Below are 16,737 nucleotides of genomic sequence, written 5' to 3' on the forward strand. Positions count from 1 at the left end.
CCATATACTAGGCACAAACTGAAGCACAAATTAAGGTGACAGACAAGGGGGAGAAGTGCTTTTTAATCATGACATGTATAACTCAGTTTCAAGGGAAGATAGAACAAAGAATTCAAGAGTTGGGAGTCTTCACAGAAGCTGGTATTTTAGCGGCAGTCAGGTAGACAGCATGAAGCAAACAGGAGTCATCTTCACTCTCAGCAGCAGCTTATTTCTAAATAGAAAGATAGACATGAACATATGTCAAGTTATAGCTTCCTGCTTTTCAACACAGCGTTTAAAAGGGTTGCCTTTGAGTTGCAATTACAGGCATGAACTTGTACCTGCATCTTAAGTAATTCTTCAATCTTGTTCTGGATCTGTCCATACACATCGTTAAACAGTTCCTCCTTTGATTTTGTTCCATTCAAGTGCACTTAAAAGAAGTAAAATGAGAGCGCTGTAATTGAATGTTTCTGAAAGCCTGCCAGATCCTCATTTAAAGCGCATGCACTTGACTGGTATTAGTGATATATACTCCGTCCACCTGCTCCAGCTCCTCCCATGCATTTAGCCAGTAAGTATATGCCACGTTTGAAAAGCAGTCTCATAAAGCTATCTTTCAGAAGAGCTTTTGTCATTAAGGACTCACCCACATCAACTCCAAGGTCTTCCATTATCTTCCTGTGCTTTACATACATAGGCCAAACATGGCCATCAAACAAGCCAGGTGGATCTGGTACAGTGTAGTTCCTTGAGCTGTAAATTAAGACATTGTTATTCAAGAGTAGTCGAGTTACAGTTAGAGTTCATTCCGTTTCCCTATATACTAGCACAAGCCTGTTGCCTCCAGTGTAATTTCTGAGCTCACCTGAAGTCAGTTACTTAGCATAAGCTGCAAGCATAAAGACATGAAAAACAGAAGCTGGAATTCGACATGCAGGTCAAAAGTGTTCAAGATGCAAAAAGGATTCCCAAGACAGACTGATCTTAACATTGATTAACAACCTTCCTTAAAGCTTTAGCAAAGTTTTGGGTAAAATAGGTTTCAGAGGAACAAGCAGACAGCTAACTTTTTCAAGTTTAGTACATTTCATTTGCATTAAGAACAGTGCACGTGTACAACAACACAGCCAATTAGAAAATGCCAGTATAGTTCAAGATCTGGGAACCATATAATTGGAAAACCAGAAAGGGAGAAAGCCTATTGAAAGACGTGTGTGGAAAATGGGCAGCTGTCTTTGACACAATAGTTCGCTAGAAAGCTTTTGGGCTGGTTTGGGGAAGGAAGCTACAGTCGTGTAACACAACAGCTACAGGAGAGTTTATCCTGTCTTATCTAAAAGCTTTAAAGAGAAAGGGTCTTAACAGAGTAAGATCTTACTGATCTAGCATAGGAACTTAGAAAGATAAACTTACCTCCTTCTCCTTTTACACTCTTCATATGGAATGGAAAGAAAATACCGATGGTGGAATACGTCAATCAGCGGCCTGGAAGAGATACATTTGGTTACAGCTAGACTGCCTGACTAGTAGCAAGAAATGGAAAGATAAATTTACATCCATTTCCAGCACCTAGAGCTACCTTCAGACTCGTGACATCTGAAATTGCCAGGAGTCAATACTGGCCGCTAAGTCTTGGTTTAGAACGAGTCTTTTTATTCCCTTGAAGGTTTGCTTGTTGTGTAAAATCATGTAAAAGTCAAAATATACAAAGTCACATTTGATTACCTGTAGGTGTAAAGCAGGAAGCCTTCTACAATAAGAATGTGGATTGTTTCATCTCCTCCCTCCTTATCTTGCAAGATCTGCGCATCCAGTGTGTTGTTGATCCCATGAGAACGCTCAAACTTGACTGGATTTTTTATCCAAGCATTTATAGTACTCATCATGGCTTCCATATCTAATGCACTAATCACTAAAACAAAACAGACAACTCTAACTAAGCAGTAATAAGTATCATCTAGTAATAGTACCAAAAAGGGCACAGAAAAGATCAAAATAATTCAAGTTTTGAGTTACACTTTGTTAACACTGTAGCAGAACCTTACCATCATACTGTTTGAACCCATCTTCAACTTCTATTTCATCTTGGGGCTGAAACAGCAGTGGAAAAAAAAAATGCTTGGTCAGCACAGCTTCTGGGAAGTTCTATACACGTTTCAAAGCAAGATTCTAACCCAGAGCTACAAAGAGGCATCTTAACCCTCCACCGGGTTTCTTTGCATGCAGATAAAAAGCAGTAGTAACGAGGCTAAGATAAAGCAGCTTGCTCCTCGTATCTTCCCACCAACACAAGCGCACTGTGTAGCGCTCCAAGAAAACAAAGTCAGAGGGACACGGGGCAGCGAGGCTCGCGCACCAGGACTGCACTGCCGCAGCTGGTACAGGGGTCACCCCTTGACACCGAAAATGCCAGCAGATAAATCTCTCTAAGACTCGTTTCGGAGTTTTAGAAAGCGAGCATCCTTTATCAGGCCAGGGCAACACGAGGCAGTGATCCCCATCAATTGTGCGCAGCGCGATGAGAGCTGGAATGGAACAGGTTTCCCACTTATGTGCGGATGGATAAATTTCCCCGAAAATTTTATACATATTCTATTGCTTTCTAAGCATCCATTTTAATGTTCTTATGAACTCCACAACAGTCTCTCGCTCATTGGGAGCTTTGGCTCTAGCTCTGCCCTGGCCTTTCGCATGGGCCAAGGCTGCAAACAGAGGTGATGGCAGAGGAGACACCTGCTCAGCACAGATCCCACTGAACACAAAGCGTTATCGCCTTCAAGGGATGAGCAGTGTCTGGATAAGCACCGTTTTAAAGAAAATGACCTATCAGAGGACCATTCTAAGTTTCAAAGAACACCATTACTGAGATGAACTCAGCTCTCCTTTCGCTTCCATCACAGATATTCCCCTTTTAGTCACCGCCCCCCCTCCCCGGCTCACCTTGAAGAAGTCATCCTGGTGCACCACGCTGCAGTTGGGCAGGGCCTGCATCAGCCTGCGGGTCAGGGTGGTTTTGCCTCCGTTCGTGACCCTGCGGCGAGAGCCACCCCCGTCGGGACCCGCCGGGCACGGGCCACACCCCCCCCCATCCCCCCACTGCGACACGAGGCGAGGGGACCGGGGGGGGGGGGGGGACACGGCGGGGATCCCCCCTCCACGGACAGGGGACAAAGGGGGGGACACGGGCCCAGGGTCCCCCCGCCCCGCTCACCCGCCGATGCCGATGATGATGTTCATGGTGCGCCCGGCGCGGCCCGCGGGGAGCGGCGCCTCCGGGACCGGCCGCCACGCGCCTGAGCGCCCGGGAGAGGGAGAGAGGGGGAAAGAAAGGAAGAAAGGGGGATGGAGAGAGAGAGGAGAAGGTGGAAAAGGGGAGAAACCCAACGTCAACTGCCGGGCAGCGCCATGGCCGCAGGAGGACGGAGCAGCGGCACCGCGGGACCGCGCCGCACCCGAGCGCTCCGCAAAGGGAGGCGCCGCCGCGCCGCGTGCTGCTTCCCCTGGCGGCCCTGCGCGGCCATTGGCCGCCGCCAGACAGGCCCCAGCCAATGGGGAGCGCGGGCCGCGCGGCGCCGAGCGGCTATTGGTCTGCGAGTCTTAGATCCCGCCCCGCGGGGAGGTGTTGCGGACGCTTACTGGCTGACGCGCCGGGGGGGCGGGCGGATGAGCCAAGGGGTGGGGCGCCTGCGCCGGGGGTGGGGCAGCTGCGCCAATGGCGGGGGGGCTACGCCAATAGCGGGGGCGGCTGCGCCAGTGGGAGGGGCGGCTGTGCCAATGGCGGGGGCGCTACGCCAATAGCGGGAGAGGCTGCGCCGATGTCGGGGGGAGGGGGGACTGAGCCGATGGCGGGGGGGGGGGCTTCGCCAATGGCGGGAGCGGCTGCGCCAGTGGGCGTGGCGGCTGCACCAGTGGCGGGAGGGGGCTAAGCCGATGGCGGGGGGCCTACGCCAATGGCGGCGGCGGCTGCGCCAGTGGGAGGGGCGGCTACGCCAATAGCGGAGGCGGCTGCGCCAACGGCGGGGGCTGTGACAAAAAGGGGAATAACTTTGATTGAAGCTAAAGGAGAGTTAAGTTCAGCTAAATAATCGTGTTCTTCGAAACACGGCACGTCCCTCTGGCAGCACGTTCTCCTTCAAGCAGTGTTTTGCAGGCATTGCACATCCCTTGAAGGCGATAACGCTTTTGAGTTCAGTGGGATCTGTGCTGAGCAGGTGTCTCCTCCGCCATCCCCTCCTTTGCCCATCCCAAAGGCCAGGGCAGAGCTGGAGCCAAAGCTCCAAAGGAGCGAGAGTTCTGACTGTAGTGGAGTTAATAAGAACATTAAAATCGATGCTTGGAAAGTAATAGAAGATGTAGAAGATTTCTGGGAAAATTTATGCGTGTAAGTGGGAAATCTATTCCGTCCCAGCTTTATTCTCGCTGCACACGATTGATGGGGATCCCTGCCTCGTGTTGATAAAGGATGCTCGCTTTCTAAAACTCCCAAAACGAGTCTTACAGAGTGAATTTGATGCCATTGTCCAGTTCTGGAATCTTCAACATAAGAAGGATATGGAGCTGCTGGAACAGGTCCAGAGGAGGCTACAAGGATGATCCGAGAGCTGGAGCACCTCCCATACCAGGGCAGGCTGAGAGAGTTGGGGTTGTTCAGCCTGGAGAAGACCTTGTAGCTCTGAGGAGACCTTGTAACGACCTTCCAGTTCCTGAAGGGGCTGCAGGAAAGCTGAGGAGGGACTGTTTACAAAGGCTTGTGGCGATAGGATGACGGGCAATGGGTACAAACTGGAGAGGGGCAGATTTAGACTGGACATAAGGAGGAATTTCTTCACTATGAGGGTGTTGAGACACTGGCACAGGTTGCCCGGGGAAGCTGTGTCTGGCCCATCCCTGGAGGTGTTCCAGGCCAGGTTGGAGGGGCTTTGAGCAGCCTGACATAGTGAGATGTCCCTGCCCATGGCAGGGGGTTCGAACTAGATGATCTTTTAAGGTCCCTTCCACCCTAACTATTGTACAGTTCTATGGTTTTTGGTATCATGGGATGCTCAGTATGGAGGTTTTGTCTCCAGTGTCTGCGGGTTTCAGAGGAAGGGCACTGCCCTGTTCCTGTGGCTGGAGGAGCCCATGTTTCCCCAGAAGCCGCGTTCGTTCCTTGGCCATGTTCTGCCATCGCTGAGACTCCTGCGAACCATGGAACACCATGGGACTGGAAACCCGGCTGTGCTTGAGGGGCTTCACCTCCTCTTGTTAAGGCTTTTCCCCTTCTGTCAAGAAATAAAACTTAAGGTCAAACCTTTTTTCAAAACTTATTTAACCTGAGTGTATTCTTAGTAACATTAAACTCCACCTTTTGCAAGCTGGTGACTCAGCTCCACGCTGTGACAAAGCCAGCAGTTGCTGTGTTGCCAACAGTTCCACTTGCTTCTCGTCTTTTGGGGATTTTTTACTAATTTACTTCTGGTAAGACTCCAGGCAAACCTCAGCTGATTTCTCTCACAGTTATTTTTGAGTTCCAAGCAGAACACATTATTTGGTTCCTTGACTTTCCTTCTTTTTTGAGGAGGAAAGGACAGTTAAAAATGAGGCTTTTTTGTGACAGCTCATTTCTACTTTGACATACAGGAGCTTCCTTGGTTTTTTTGGGGGGGGGGGTTGTTGATTTGGGGGGTGGGGTGTTTGGGTTGGGTTGAGGGGTGTCATTTTTGTCCATGTGTCTACTTTTAAAAGGAAAGCGTAACATCTCCTTAGAGACTACACCCAAGTAATTCCTTAGATTAACAATACCAACACACCTAGATTAACGGGGGTCTAAGGTAAAATCCTATTCTCAGCTTTCTATGAAGCTTCAGGGTGGCAGAAGGCAATTATGTAATGATACTACATAATAGTGTTGCTCTGTAGTTTGAGGATTACATCTCAAACTAAATTTGTAATCTGTACATATATTAGTAAGATAAAAATGCTATTCCCAAGCAGTTAAGAACACTCTACGGCAGGATTTCAGCTGTTCAGGTCCAAGGTTCTTCCAACAATTTTTCCCTCTTCACCTTTCATGGAGCAAGATGCACTCTTCAAGTTTTGTGTTCAAAACTACATTTGATTTGCAAATACAATTTCCACTGTTTTTCGCCATATCTTGCCATTCAAATATGTAAATGTACAACTGTGTCAGTATTTTAACATGATGTAAATATCAAATGAGCAAAGTAAGGATAACGAACAAATTAGAAGCACAACAGTTTTTAGAAAGGCAATTAGGCTGAAATATGCTTCTTGCATCAATTCAGTTCTGAGAGAGCTGGATTGAAAATGACAGCAACTGGACTCAGAAGTTACCACAGTTTAAGAACACACTTGGGGCAGGTGATGGCTGCCTCCACCTGATGTGTGATAGCGTGTGCTAACCTCACACTCATCATCTTTCACTGGTAGCTCAGACTCAAGGATTTATCATGGTCAGACCTTAACTCTAAAGGCCAATTGTGAAGAATAGATATGTTTGGTATATGTGGTGCAGTGGCCACATCAGAAGGATGGGATGTCATCCAGAGGGACCTGGACAAGCTGGAGAAGTGGGCTTGTGAGAACCTCATGAGATCCTACACCTGGGTCGGGGCAATATGCATTTTCAATAGAAGGTGGGGGATGATGTGGTTGAGAGCAGCCCAGCAGAGAAGGAATTGGGGTGCTGATTGATGAGAAGCTCGACATGAGCCTGCAATGTGCGCTCGCAGCCCAGAAGGCCAAACGTGTCCTGGGCTGCATCAAAAGAAGTGTGGCCAGCAGGGAGAGGGAGGGGATTATGACCCTCTGCTCCTCTCTTGGGAGACCTCATCTGGAGTGTTGTGTCCAGTTCTGGAATCCTCTATGTAAGAAGGATATGGAGCTGTTGGAACAGGTCCAGAGGAGGATACAAGGATGATCGGAGGGCTGGAGCACCTCCCATACAAGGACAGGCTGAGAGAGTTGGGGTTGTTCAGCCTGGAGAAGACCTTGTAGCGGCCTTCCAGTTCCTGAAGGGGCTGCAGGAAAGCTGGGGAGGGGCTGTTTACAAAGGCTTGTGGGGATAGGACGAGGGCAATGGGTATAAACTGGAGAGGGGCAGATTTAGACTATATGTAAGGAAGAATTTCTTCACGCTGAGGGTGATGAGGCACTGGCCCAGGTTGCCCAGGGAAGCTGTGGCTGCCCCATCCCTGGAGGTGTTCCAGGCCAGGTTGGATGGGCCTTGGGCAGCCTGGGCTGGTGGGAGGTGTCCCTGCCCATGGCAGGGGTGGAACTGGATGGGCTTTATGGTCCCTTCCAACCCAAGCTATCCTATGATTCTATGTTATTTATCAACATTACTGTGCAACTCTTTTATCTATGGAAAGGGAGAATTTGTTTGTTTTGATGCAGGCAAATACCTGCTTCTACTTCAACGTAGAATACAACAACGGTTTTAATACTTTTTAATGCACAGGAGTGGTAGAACAAACTGAATGTTACACTCAAGAAAGTGTATCTAAAACGTTCATAAAGCTCTCGGGCACTTTAAGGCCATGGACTCCAGAGTGGCTGCACATCCTGCCCGTTGCATTCAGCATCTGTGTCTGCGCGTGCTAGCCATTTCCCTGGCCCTTTGTGTCTCTCTCTTCGATGATACTGCTGCTATGGTGAAAAATAGAGAGAAAGAACAACAGGATATTGTCCAGTTCTGGACTGTGTGCCAACAATGACAAAATGTTGTTTTCTCCTTGTTTTTGGGCTTCTTGTTGGCTTTTATTAGTTCTGGGTGAGCCTGAACACATTAGGATGGTTTTTAAATTCTTCCAGTTAGTGTGGAAACCTTGAGCCTCTGGAAGGAAAGTGGTGTCCCGTGCCCTGGCACATTCTTGTCCTGGAGGATGACACTCTGACTCATGCAGAGGAAAAGAAGAGTTCTGTTGTAAAAAAAACAACAGGAAGGCGTCCAGGGCTGCTGTGTGCCAGGAGGACACCTGCAGAGCTACCGCAGGGTGGAAGTGAGCCACAGGCTGTATGGATAGTGCTGAGAAAACTGCACGGCTGCACAAAGCTGACGCCAAACTCGGGCGCTATTTTTGGTTTCCGTTCTGCTTTTCTGACACCTGTAGGTAAGCGTGAAGCCCACAACAGCCTTCTGCAACGGCGTACAGAGCAAAGGAGCTGTCGCAGGGCATGGGATCCCAGTGAAGCGTTCTTGCCTAGCAATCAGGATTAATTATAACCCAGGAATATGAGCTGTAAATGTGCTGGAGCTGCCAAGACAAGAGCTGGCTGCGTGCCATCGCTTGAATGAGGACGTGCCATCCCGTCAGGACTCTCAGGTAACACCCAGGTACGCACGGAGCCCCACGGAGGTCGATGGCCAAATGCTGGGGTGTATGGCGGGAGGAGAGTGGGCGTTCAACTGTTATTTTGAGATGGGGATGTTTCTCTATAATTTGATGCTTGTCTCAGTCAGTCTGCTTTTAAAATAGGTTCTTAGTCTGTAGTGAGACACTTTATGATTTCTAAGAAAATCTTAGCTTCAATACAGTCTCTTTAACATGAAATAAACCCCAAAAAATCTGCAACTAATATGAAGTGTAGGCAAAATCTTTGGCTTCTGCGTGTTCTTATAGTTGTGGGGGCCACTATCCCTTCTTTGCTGCACCCAAACAAGGTATCCATGGTGAAAAAGAATGTTGTGAGAGGATGAAATGAGGCTGAAAATGTTAATTGAGACAGATAATGACTTGTATTAAACCCACCCATTACAAAACAGTAATATATGACACGTTCTCCAATAATGCATCATAGAGGCCACCCAAAGCTGAGAGGCAAATGTAACAAACACTTTGAAAGATAAATGGCAGAAATTGAAAAAATCTGCTTGAAGCGTGAGAAGAGATGAAGTGTAAGAACACCACAAAGGTGTAGGAAATAAATGTGCTAATTACATAATTGTGGGACTACATAAGAAAACCCTGTGAAAGGGTAAGCTTGTTTTGTTTGTCTGTGAAGATCTCAGTGGAGAGTCAGAAAGACTGACCTGATGATGCTGTAAGTTTTATGAAGCTGTAAGCTTTAAAAAGAAAATGCGATCTTCTTTATAGATTAGTATGTTATATTATTTTAGTGATCTAGGACATGAAAAAAATGATATGCAAGGCTAATCTGTAGCCTTGGGTTTGATACGAAGGAAGATATTGTAAAACCAACCAAACCAGACAGTAACCAATAAAAAGTTGGTTCTTATCATAGCAGCTTCAGGGTACTTGACGTCAGTGAGTTTCCTGGTTGTATCTGCAGTTCAGGAGTGCTGTGTTATTAGTTTTATACTTTCTGGGCAGCTCTAAGCTTTGCCTGTTTCTGCTGATGGCATAAAAAAAGCTTTTTTTTTTGTTTTTCTTCTCCCTTTTAAGGGCTTCTTAGGCTTCTAGAAAAGCTGGAAGTAAGAAGTATTCTATGTCTGCAAGTAGTAACTGTATCGGACATAAAGAAACTTCCTTTTGGATGTGTTTGCTCAATCTCTGTGCTACTAAAAGAGATCTTTTTTTCAAAATAGTAACTGGACCGTAGGCATTGGCTGGCTCTGCTTACAACCAGATCACAAACTGTTAAACCTGCCCTGGCTTAATTCTAGCATTGCTTTTGCTACAGGTTTATGAATGAAACCAGATCTTACGCTATTGTCTGTCTGGGAGTAAATATGCAGAGTTCTTAACCCGGATTACTGACATGAATGTGGTTTAAATTGACGTTACTCTTTTTGTCCAGGTATGTTTAAGAATGTTACAGTGTTTTTTGTCTTCTGGAGTGTCTATCGCTCAACGTCTGTTATGAGACTTCATTATACTTTAGTATATATTTAACTAATGATCATCTCTTCACAGGTGTAGTCATCAGATGCTATCTGTGGTCTTTACCAGCGAATCAGCACAAGCAACTCCTTCCTAAACTCACTTTAGAACCTGCATCTTGGGCCTCGGAGAAATAATTGCACTTAACAAGACCTTATTACCCACTGAAAAATATAATGACTGAATTCCTGGTTTGTTTTAATTGGTGCAATGGTGAACAGCCCCAGCCGGTAGGTAGACTCACAAACGTCATCCTTTATCAGATTTGAATTTTTATCATTTTGGTTACGTGGAGAACACTTCCATTGCATATTGTTTTGATTGGGCCAAGTAATGCGCAAGCTAAAAGTGAACCTGCTAAACTATGCTTAAACTATGTGTGTTTTGCCGGAAGCTTGGGCCATGTGACAGTTTGCAGTACTCGGGTCCTGACTTTCCAACATTAAAGAAAGTTTTGCTAAAATCAAATTAGCAGTAATTAAACCAGCTTTGGTCTTTTACTGCAAACAATCTGAAACTTCAGCCCACTTTTAATGAGGAGTCGTTAGGGGTCACTACTGACTTTTTTTTTTCTTTTTTGAATTGAGATGCTTGTTTCGGTTTGGAAGCTGCTTATGTTTTCTGAGTAGAGACATAAGATATCTTCTTTCTTATAGAAGAGGCGTCAGAGGCTGGACCGGAGTATGATAGGAGAACCCATGAACTTTGTACACACTGCGCATGTTGGGGCAGGAGAGATGAGTAGTGACTATACATCAGTAAGTGTACTCCTCTTGGATAAGCAGAAACCTCTGCTCAGTAACCTGTAAAGCAGGTAGCTAATGAAATAGTATTTAATTGTGAGAGAGAGAAAAACCTGAGGGTTTTTTTTTTTCTTTTTCATCAATAGAATAGCATCAGAACAGAACTGCTCTTTGGTTTGTAAACACAAGATACTGTGGAAGATGTATTCAACAATAAGTGATCATTTTCCCAGTATCTTTTAAATGTGGCAAGAACATTTTGGATAAGGATTCTCTGGACGCACTTGATAGTAAGTCCAGATAATGCATCACCTTAAAGTCAAAGCTGTGCAAGAGTGAGGGATGTAAGAGTAAGTGGATTTTGGATAGCAAGATTCCTCTTGTGCACTGATTTGAAAAAGCATTTAACAATCCTAGGTTTAGTTACTATTTCTTCCTACTACTGCTGAGACCCAGCACTGTAAACAAATGGCTCGTGCGCATCTTCAAATTGATGCATTAATAATTGATCTGGCAACTAGACTTTAAGATGCATGTACTAATACTTTCTTTTTCCAGGCTGTATCAATTCAGGACCATATGAAGTCTAAAGGTGGCTACACAAATGGCACTTCCGCAACTGTTCAGATATAGGAAACTGAGAGAAGGTTGAAATCTCTGTCTTAGGAGGACACGCTGGACTGTGCTTTCTTATTTCCCAAAAAGGATTTGATTGTAAATTAACCTTAAAATGGTCAGTCATGTTAGTGTTGTAGTAGCAACTGTAATTTGTCAATGTGGATGACTTCCTAGCTGCGTCTGAAAAACCTCACAAAGTTGTCTTGTAGGATTAGTTTGGAAGCCAGTATAAACTGTCTGAGGTTTTGATCTCTGCCTCTTTCTACCCTCAAGGAATGCAGAGGTTGATTTATTTTGGAGGCTGTCATGTTTGCACTTCTGACACGGGCTCAGTGGAATTGCCAAGTAGGATCTTGTAGCCTGTAATGTTACTTTGGACCTGTTTTTTTTTTCAGGTGGCTTACAACCTCATGCATAAATCTGTGGGGCTTTTGTACTGGGTCCAGATAATGCATCACCCTAAAGTCTAAGTCAAACCCGTACATTTGGTACTTTGCTCATATTTTTAGTGTCTTTCAGTGCTGAATGAACTTAGTTAGCTCTAAATATAGTTAGCTGAGCCTGCAAAACCCGGGGAAACTTCTGGCTTGCTGTGATAATGCTTTTGTAGCTAAAAATGGAGTTTTTGCAAACATACCCACTCTGGAATGAAGCTTGGGAAAACAGACGTTCCTCTTGATTTCTGGGCTCCCTCTCTTCCATACATGCAGCAGTGTGACTCTCAAGTATGACTACAACAGAGCTAATAATGCCTACCAGTTAATTTCAAGTGGAACTACAACGTGCTCAGAACTGTGTGTTCATTTTACATGACTACTATTGACTTTTAAATGAAGCATTTAAGATAACTGTCCCTGTTACCTGTCTGTAACAGTAACTACACAAGACTTCAAGGGTTCTCTCACTTGTCTTTCTGGCTCCTTAATTTTGAGACTTTTTTTTAAGAACTGATTTTTTTTCTTTCATATGGTTGAATTAAAAAGCATGGTTGAAGAAGTGATAGAGCCATATGAAAGACAGACATTTAAAGAACATTGTGAAGACTTGCAGGAGAATATTAAATGGAACAGTGCCTTGCAGAATTCCAGCACTTCATAAATATGAAGATCGAGCTATACCCAAGCTACTGTTTATCACTTAGCTTTTATTCATCTTTTTTTAAGTGATATGACAAAACTGCTGAAGTAGAGCTAGGTTCTTCTTTTACCCAATCACTGACTACTCTTCCCCAGCTCAAAATGCTGAATGACCAGTGCAGGAACAGGAAATCTGCATGCTCTCATGGGATCGACTAAATACAGGTGTTTAAACTGCTGCCGTATCAGCACTGCTTATACGTGAAGTCATTGGAACTCTCTCCTCCTTGTTCTAGGCATGAGATGGGTTATGAGCTTTTTTTTCCATTTTAAAAAAACCCATCTTTCTGGGTCATCTTTTAACTTGTATGATTCTGTTGTTTGTGATAGTGCTTCAGTCTAGATTGCTGGCTTTGCGGATTCGTTAGGCTGCCTCTTCTGAGCGTATCGGGGAACTTAAAACATGAGAGGTAGCTCTGTGTTTCTGCATACATTAAAAAAAAAATAAATTCTTTCCCCCGTGTTTGCTCTTTCAGGGCCAAAGAGGAAGAGAAAATGCTTTCTTTAACAGTCAACAGCCGATCTTAACTATGTGAGAGAAATCCACTGTCCGTGTCTTGCTAGACCCTTACTCTTGAGTTAAAATACATGCTGAATTTTAATAGATTATTTTAAAATAAGCATGAGTTAGCTGTACGTTTAGCTTTTTAAAGTCTTTCACATTTCTGTCTTCTAACTTCAGATTTACTCCAGCAGCCTAGTTAAGATACAGAGTTCAAAGAAGCTAAATCTCATTGTCATGGTTTAGCCCTGGCCAGTTTTAGCAGCTAAAACCAAACAGTTGAGTTTCCAGTTCCCTTTTTCCCCACCACCCCCAGGGAGAGGGGTAAGGGAAGTGAGAGGAGAAGAAGACTTGTGGGTTGGGAAACTAAAACTACAGTTTTAATTGAATAATGATAATAAAGAAAATAATAAGAAAATAATAAAATATATACAATATCTTAAATTGTGCCCTACTCCTTAATGATGTTACATCACCACAAATGCTGCAGAGCAGATGTGAGGGAGAGGGTCTGAGACTGGGAGGAGGGAGCTGGATTCAGGAATGCACAGATCCAGGATCGAGGGCAAATGGACTGATGAGGTCCTTGCTGGACATGAGCAGTTACAGAAGAGAGAGACAGCCTCGTGTTCTCTCAAGTTTATACCAAGTAAGGTGTATATGGGATGGAATGCTCTGCTGGTCAGTTTGGGGTCACCTGTCCTGTCTGCTGCTCCCTGCAGATGTGACCCTTCCGTGTCTTTGGCTTGTGACACTCCACTGGCTTGATGATGCCCTTGGCTCCTATAGGAATAAGTATAAGCAATGGCCTTTCTGCATCCCAGTGCCCTGTTCTCACTTCTAGAGAGAAACGCTGTCTGAAAAATGTGCAGTTACGTTTTGGAAAATGAAGTTACTTAGATAAGACTTAGCTGATGTTAGAAAGCTGATTCTACTTTAGCTCAAACCATAATGCCCTTATACTGTTGAGACAGCATAAAGTGGCCAAATTGTTTTAAAGACTAGGTTCTAATTAAACTGCTATTAAATTGATTTAATGCATTTCATTGGTCCATAACTCCCCAGCAAAAATATTGGCAAGGCAGCTGTCATGAAGGATATGGATTATATTTTGCTACTACTGTAAGAAAACAAATTGAATAGGAGTTAGTATTTTCCTGAAGACCTATTCAGTAGGTTTAAAATCAGTGGTGTACGTAAAGCTAGAAATAAAGGAGTTGGTGACCATGTCACTTTTTGTCTCTAAAGATTAATCAACAGTATTTTCTTATTAAATGCTTATTTATAGCAAAATCCTAATTTTTGTTGTGTAAACCAAGCAGTGCTGTCTGATGTTAAACTAACCTGTTGCCTATAGGGTATTACACAGGGCCGTATTGAAGCGTCACATCATTAAAAGGGAATGTTTTGCTGTTGCATTAAAGGTGCCATTAATGTTAAAATCTAAACAAACCTGAAAGCGTGTCTTGGGACTTGACTATTTTGTTGTATATTTAGAAGCCTTATATAGCTGTAATCTTGTGTAACTCAGTATAAATCTGTCTTGGTTATAATAAATCTGTTGTACTGGGCACTTGTACTCTTTTCATATGGTGGAAAATCTTCCTTTTTTTTCTCTACACTGAAAACCTGTTGGTCAAGTGGATGGATCAGCATGGCTTGAAATTTTTACTGCACAAACCCTGATTTCTCCACTAGAGAGCACAATTTTACACCAGGTCTTTTCTGTCCACCCTAAGCAAGCCGTGACTCCATTGTGAGTTATTGTCTGTTTGACTTTTGAGCTTGACTGGAATAAAATAGAGCAAATAAGACCAAAGGATCTAAATTGTAGGCTGTGAAGACCTTACAGCAATGCAATGTTGCAATGAAGCGTTGCTGCTCTGACGTGAATGGTGTTTTATGGTTTCTTTTTGTAGTTGAAAGCGAAATAGCTTGGAGATGGAGCAGGAACACGTGTTTTACGTGTAGTCGGGTAGAGTCTCAGTGCTGTATCTGTTTGCTTCCTTTAAAAAAACAAAACAAAACCACCACCACCCCAAAAAAATCATAAAAACAAACAAAAAAATCCCCTGAAGAAACAACAACAAAAGAAAAGGCATAGGGGGTCAGGAGTAACAGTTATTTTAAATAAGGTACATTTTAAATATGCCTTGATGTCCCTGCTAGGCTGTAGTACTGCATAATACTGCGTAAACCTGCAGTCCATATAGAGACAGGGTATTTGGCTTTTTCACCACCTAATATGTCTTTTTACCTCCTGAGGAATAGCTTTATAACAATGATGTGGTGTCATGTGTCCCGAGTCAGCCTGCAATATGATAACTCGCAACCCAGGCATGTAGTGCTATTTCTTTGTACAGTTTTGCCACACAAGACTATCGGGTGCTTCTATAGCTTCCACTCTGTATAGCTGAAAAATGTTTGAGATTAATAAATACCCTTAATCTTACTCTGCCAGCAAGAATAAGTGCAATTTGACAACACTAAATTCCATGGAGGTATGGTTATGACATTTATTATGTTACTAAAAAAAATAAATAAGGTCAAATCTGTTGGTGAAAGATGATCAAATAGCTGCTCAATTGTGTTTGAATTTACTTTGCTATCAGCACTGTGACGCTGCCATAAAACCCCAACAGTTCAAGATAAGAATGATCTTGTCTGCCTTTCATAGTCGCTGTGGAGATGGAAGAGAAACTACGGGAAAAAACAGTGCTGTGTTACAGTGGTGTAAAAAGATCTCTGGTGAGTGGGTTCCTGTAAGGCTTCCAGATAGCTTTGTGGTTCTGCAAAGTTGATTAGTCAAGAGTCTCAGGCAGTTGTTTTAATGATACTGTACTATGAAACCATTTAGATAATGTTAGGCAGTCGGGGAATAGGAGGTAGAAGCCATATTTTCCTAGTGCTTGTACCTTCTCAGAAGAACAAACCCTTCAATGGACTGAATAAAGGATTGCTTGCAGTACTCTGGTTTACTGGGTTATACTTCTAGCTTATTGCTTCTGATGGTAGAATTTGAACTCTAAAATATGAGACAGGTGAATCACGCACTAGGGGGTAATGTCCAAGGTGTGGAGGCCTGAAATAAAACAAAATTCTACTTCATTAGATTGCAGATTGGCGTCGGGGCAGAAAACAAAGATTAGCCATAAATAGAATCTCTGAAACAAGGCTGCTTGGAATAAGTCTTTATTATTTATTTTTGAAGGACAACTTGGAATTTTAACTCCTTGCAGTTGAAGTACCACTCTTACTATGTAACTTTCTGTCTTAATAGAGGGGCTGGATCAGCAAAGTTTAGACCCAAAGTAGCAGTTCTGTTGAAATCTGAGATCATTACCTTTGCGTGCCTGAGGAGACGCGCCAAGCGGTTGGTGCTTGGGCTTCTCCAGACGAACCGCCCTTTGTTCGTACATGGCAATTTGTCTGGTCCACAAGGCCCAAGTGACTGACATCAGTAGTTCTCCTCTTGATCTTCATGTGGTTACAATGAAGGTCAAAGGTTTCCAACTCCTATACAGAGTAGGTCGTCTCTAGGAACTGGCCTGTTGGGCAGTTATTTCCTCAGCAGAGCCTTAAGCTGTGGACTTAATTAAGCTTATCACCACATGCAGCTCTGAGCCAGTTTTGTGCTTTGCTATGTGAAAACATAAAGTCTCCTTGTTATTGCTTAATTATTTATCCTCCAGGGTGGTCAGAGAGACTAACGAGTTGATCCAGAACTACAGAAAGCTGAGTCGTACAAGTGAGGTGGGCTTAGAAGCCACGGAGAAGTAATGAGGTGTATGTTTGAGAAATAAGCAGGGAGCAGAACGTTTGTTATCTGCAATGCACAGGCCAGGTTTGTGAATATCAATTGGAAAATGCCTGTAATGTGTGTGCATAATTGGTATATGGAGGAAATTGGG

General features: G+C 44.1%; 1 protein-coding gene and 1 long non-coding RNA gene across 2 annotated transcripts; one reads left to right on the forward strand and one right to left on the reverse strand.

The window, feature by feature from the left end:
- Window positions 1–57: 57 nt before the first annotated feature.
- LOC104055744 (nicotinamide riboside kinase 2) lies at window positions 58–3,472 on the reverse strand. Its single transcript, XM_054077592.1, has 8 exons — window positions 3,197–3,472; window positions 2,926–3,016; window positions 2,031–2,076; window positions 1,711–1,897; window positions 1,399–1,470; window positions 632–738; window positions 324–415; window positions 58–214 (listed from the first exon to the last, which is right to left on the reverse strand). The coding sequence occupies exons 1-8, from the start codon at window positions 3,220–3,222 to the stop codon at window positions 209–211; spliced, it is 627 nt and encodes a 208-aa protein (XP_053933567.1). The 5' UTR covers window positions 3,223–3,472; the 3' UTR covers window positions 58–208.
- A 4,187-nt stretch (window positions 3,473–7,659) lies between these two features.
- LOC104055720 (uncharacterized) lies at window positions 7,660–15,352 on the forward strand. Its single transcript, XR_008451953.1, has 3 exons — window positions 7,660–8,320; window positions 9,628–10,057; window positions 11,129–15,352. It is a non-coding gene; the product is annotated as an uncharacterized LOC104055720 (long non-coding RNA).
- The last annotated feature ends 1,385 nt before the right edge of the window (window positions 15,353–16,737 follow it).

Source organism: Cuculus canorus, chromosome 12, assembly GCF_017976375.1.
Source record: "Cuculus canorus isolate bCucCan1 chromosome 12, bCucCan1.pri, whole genome shotgun sequence".
Classification (NCBI taxonomy): domain Eukaryota; kingdom Metazoa; phylum Chordata; class Aves; order Cuculiformes; family Cuculidae; genus Cuculus; species Cuculus canorus.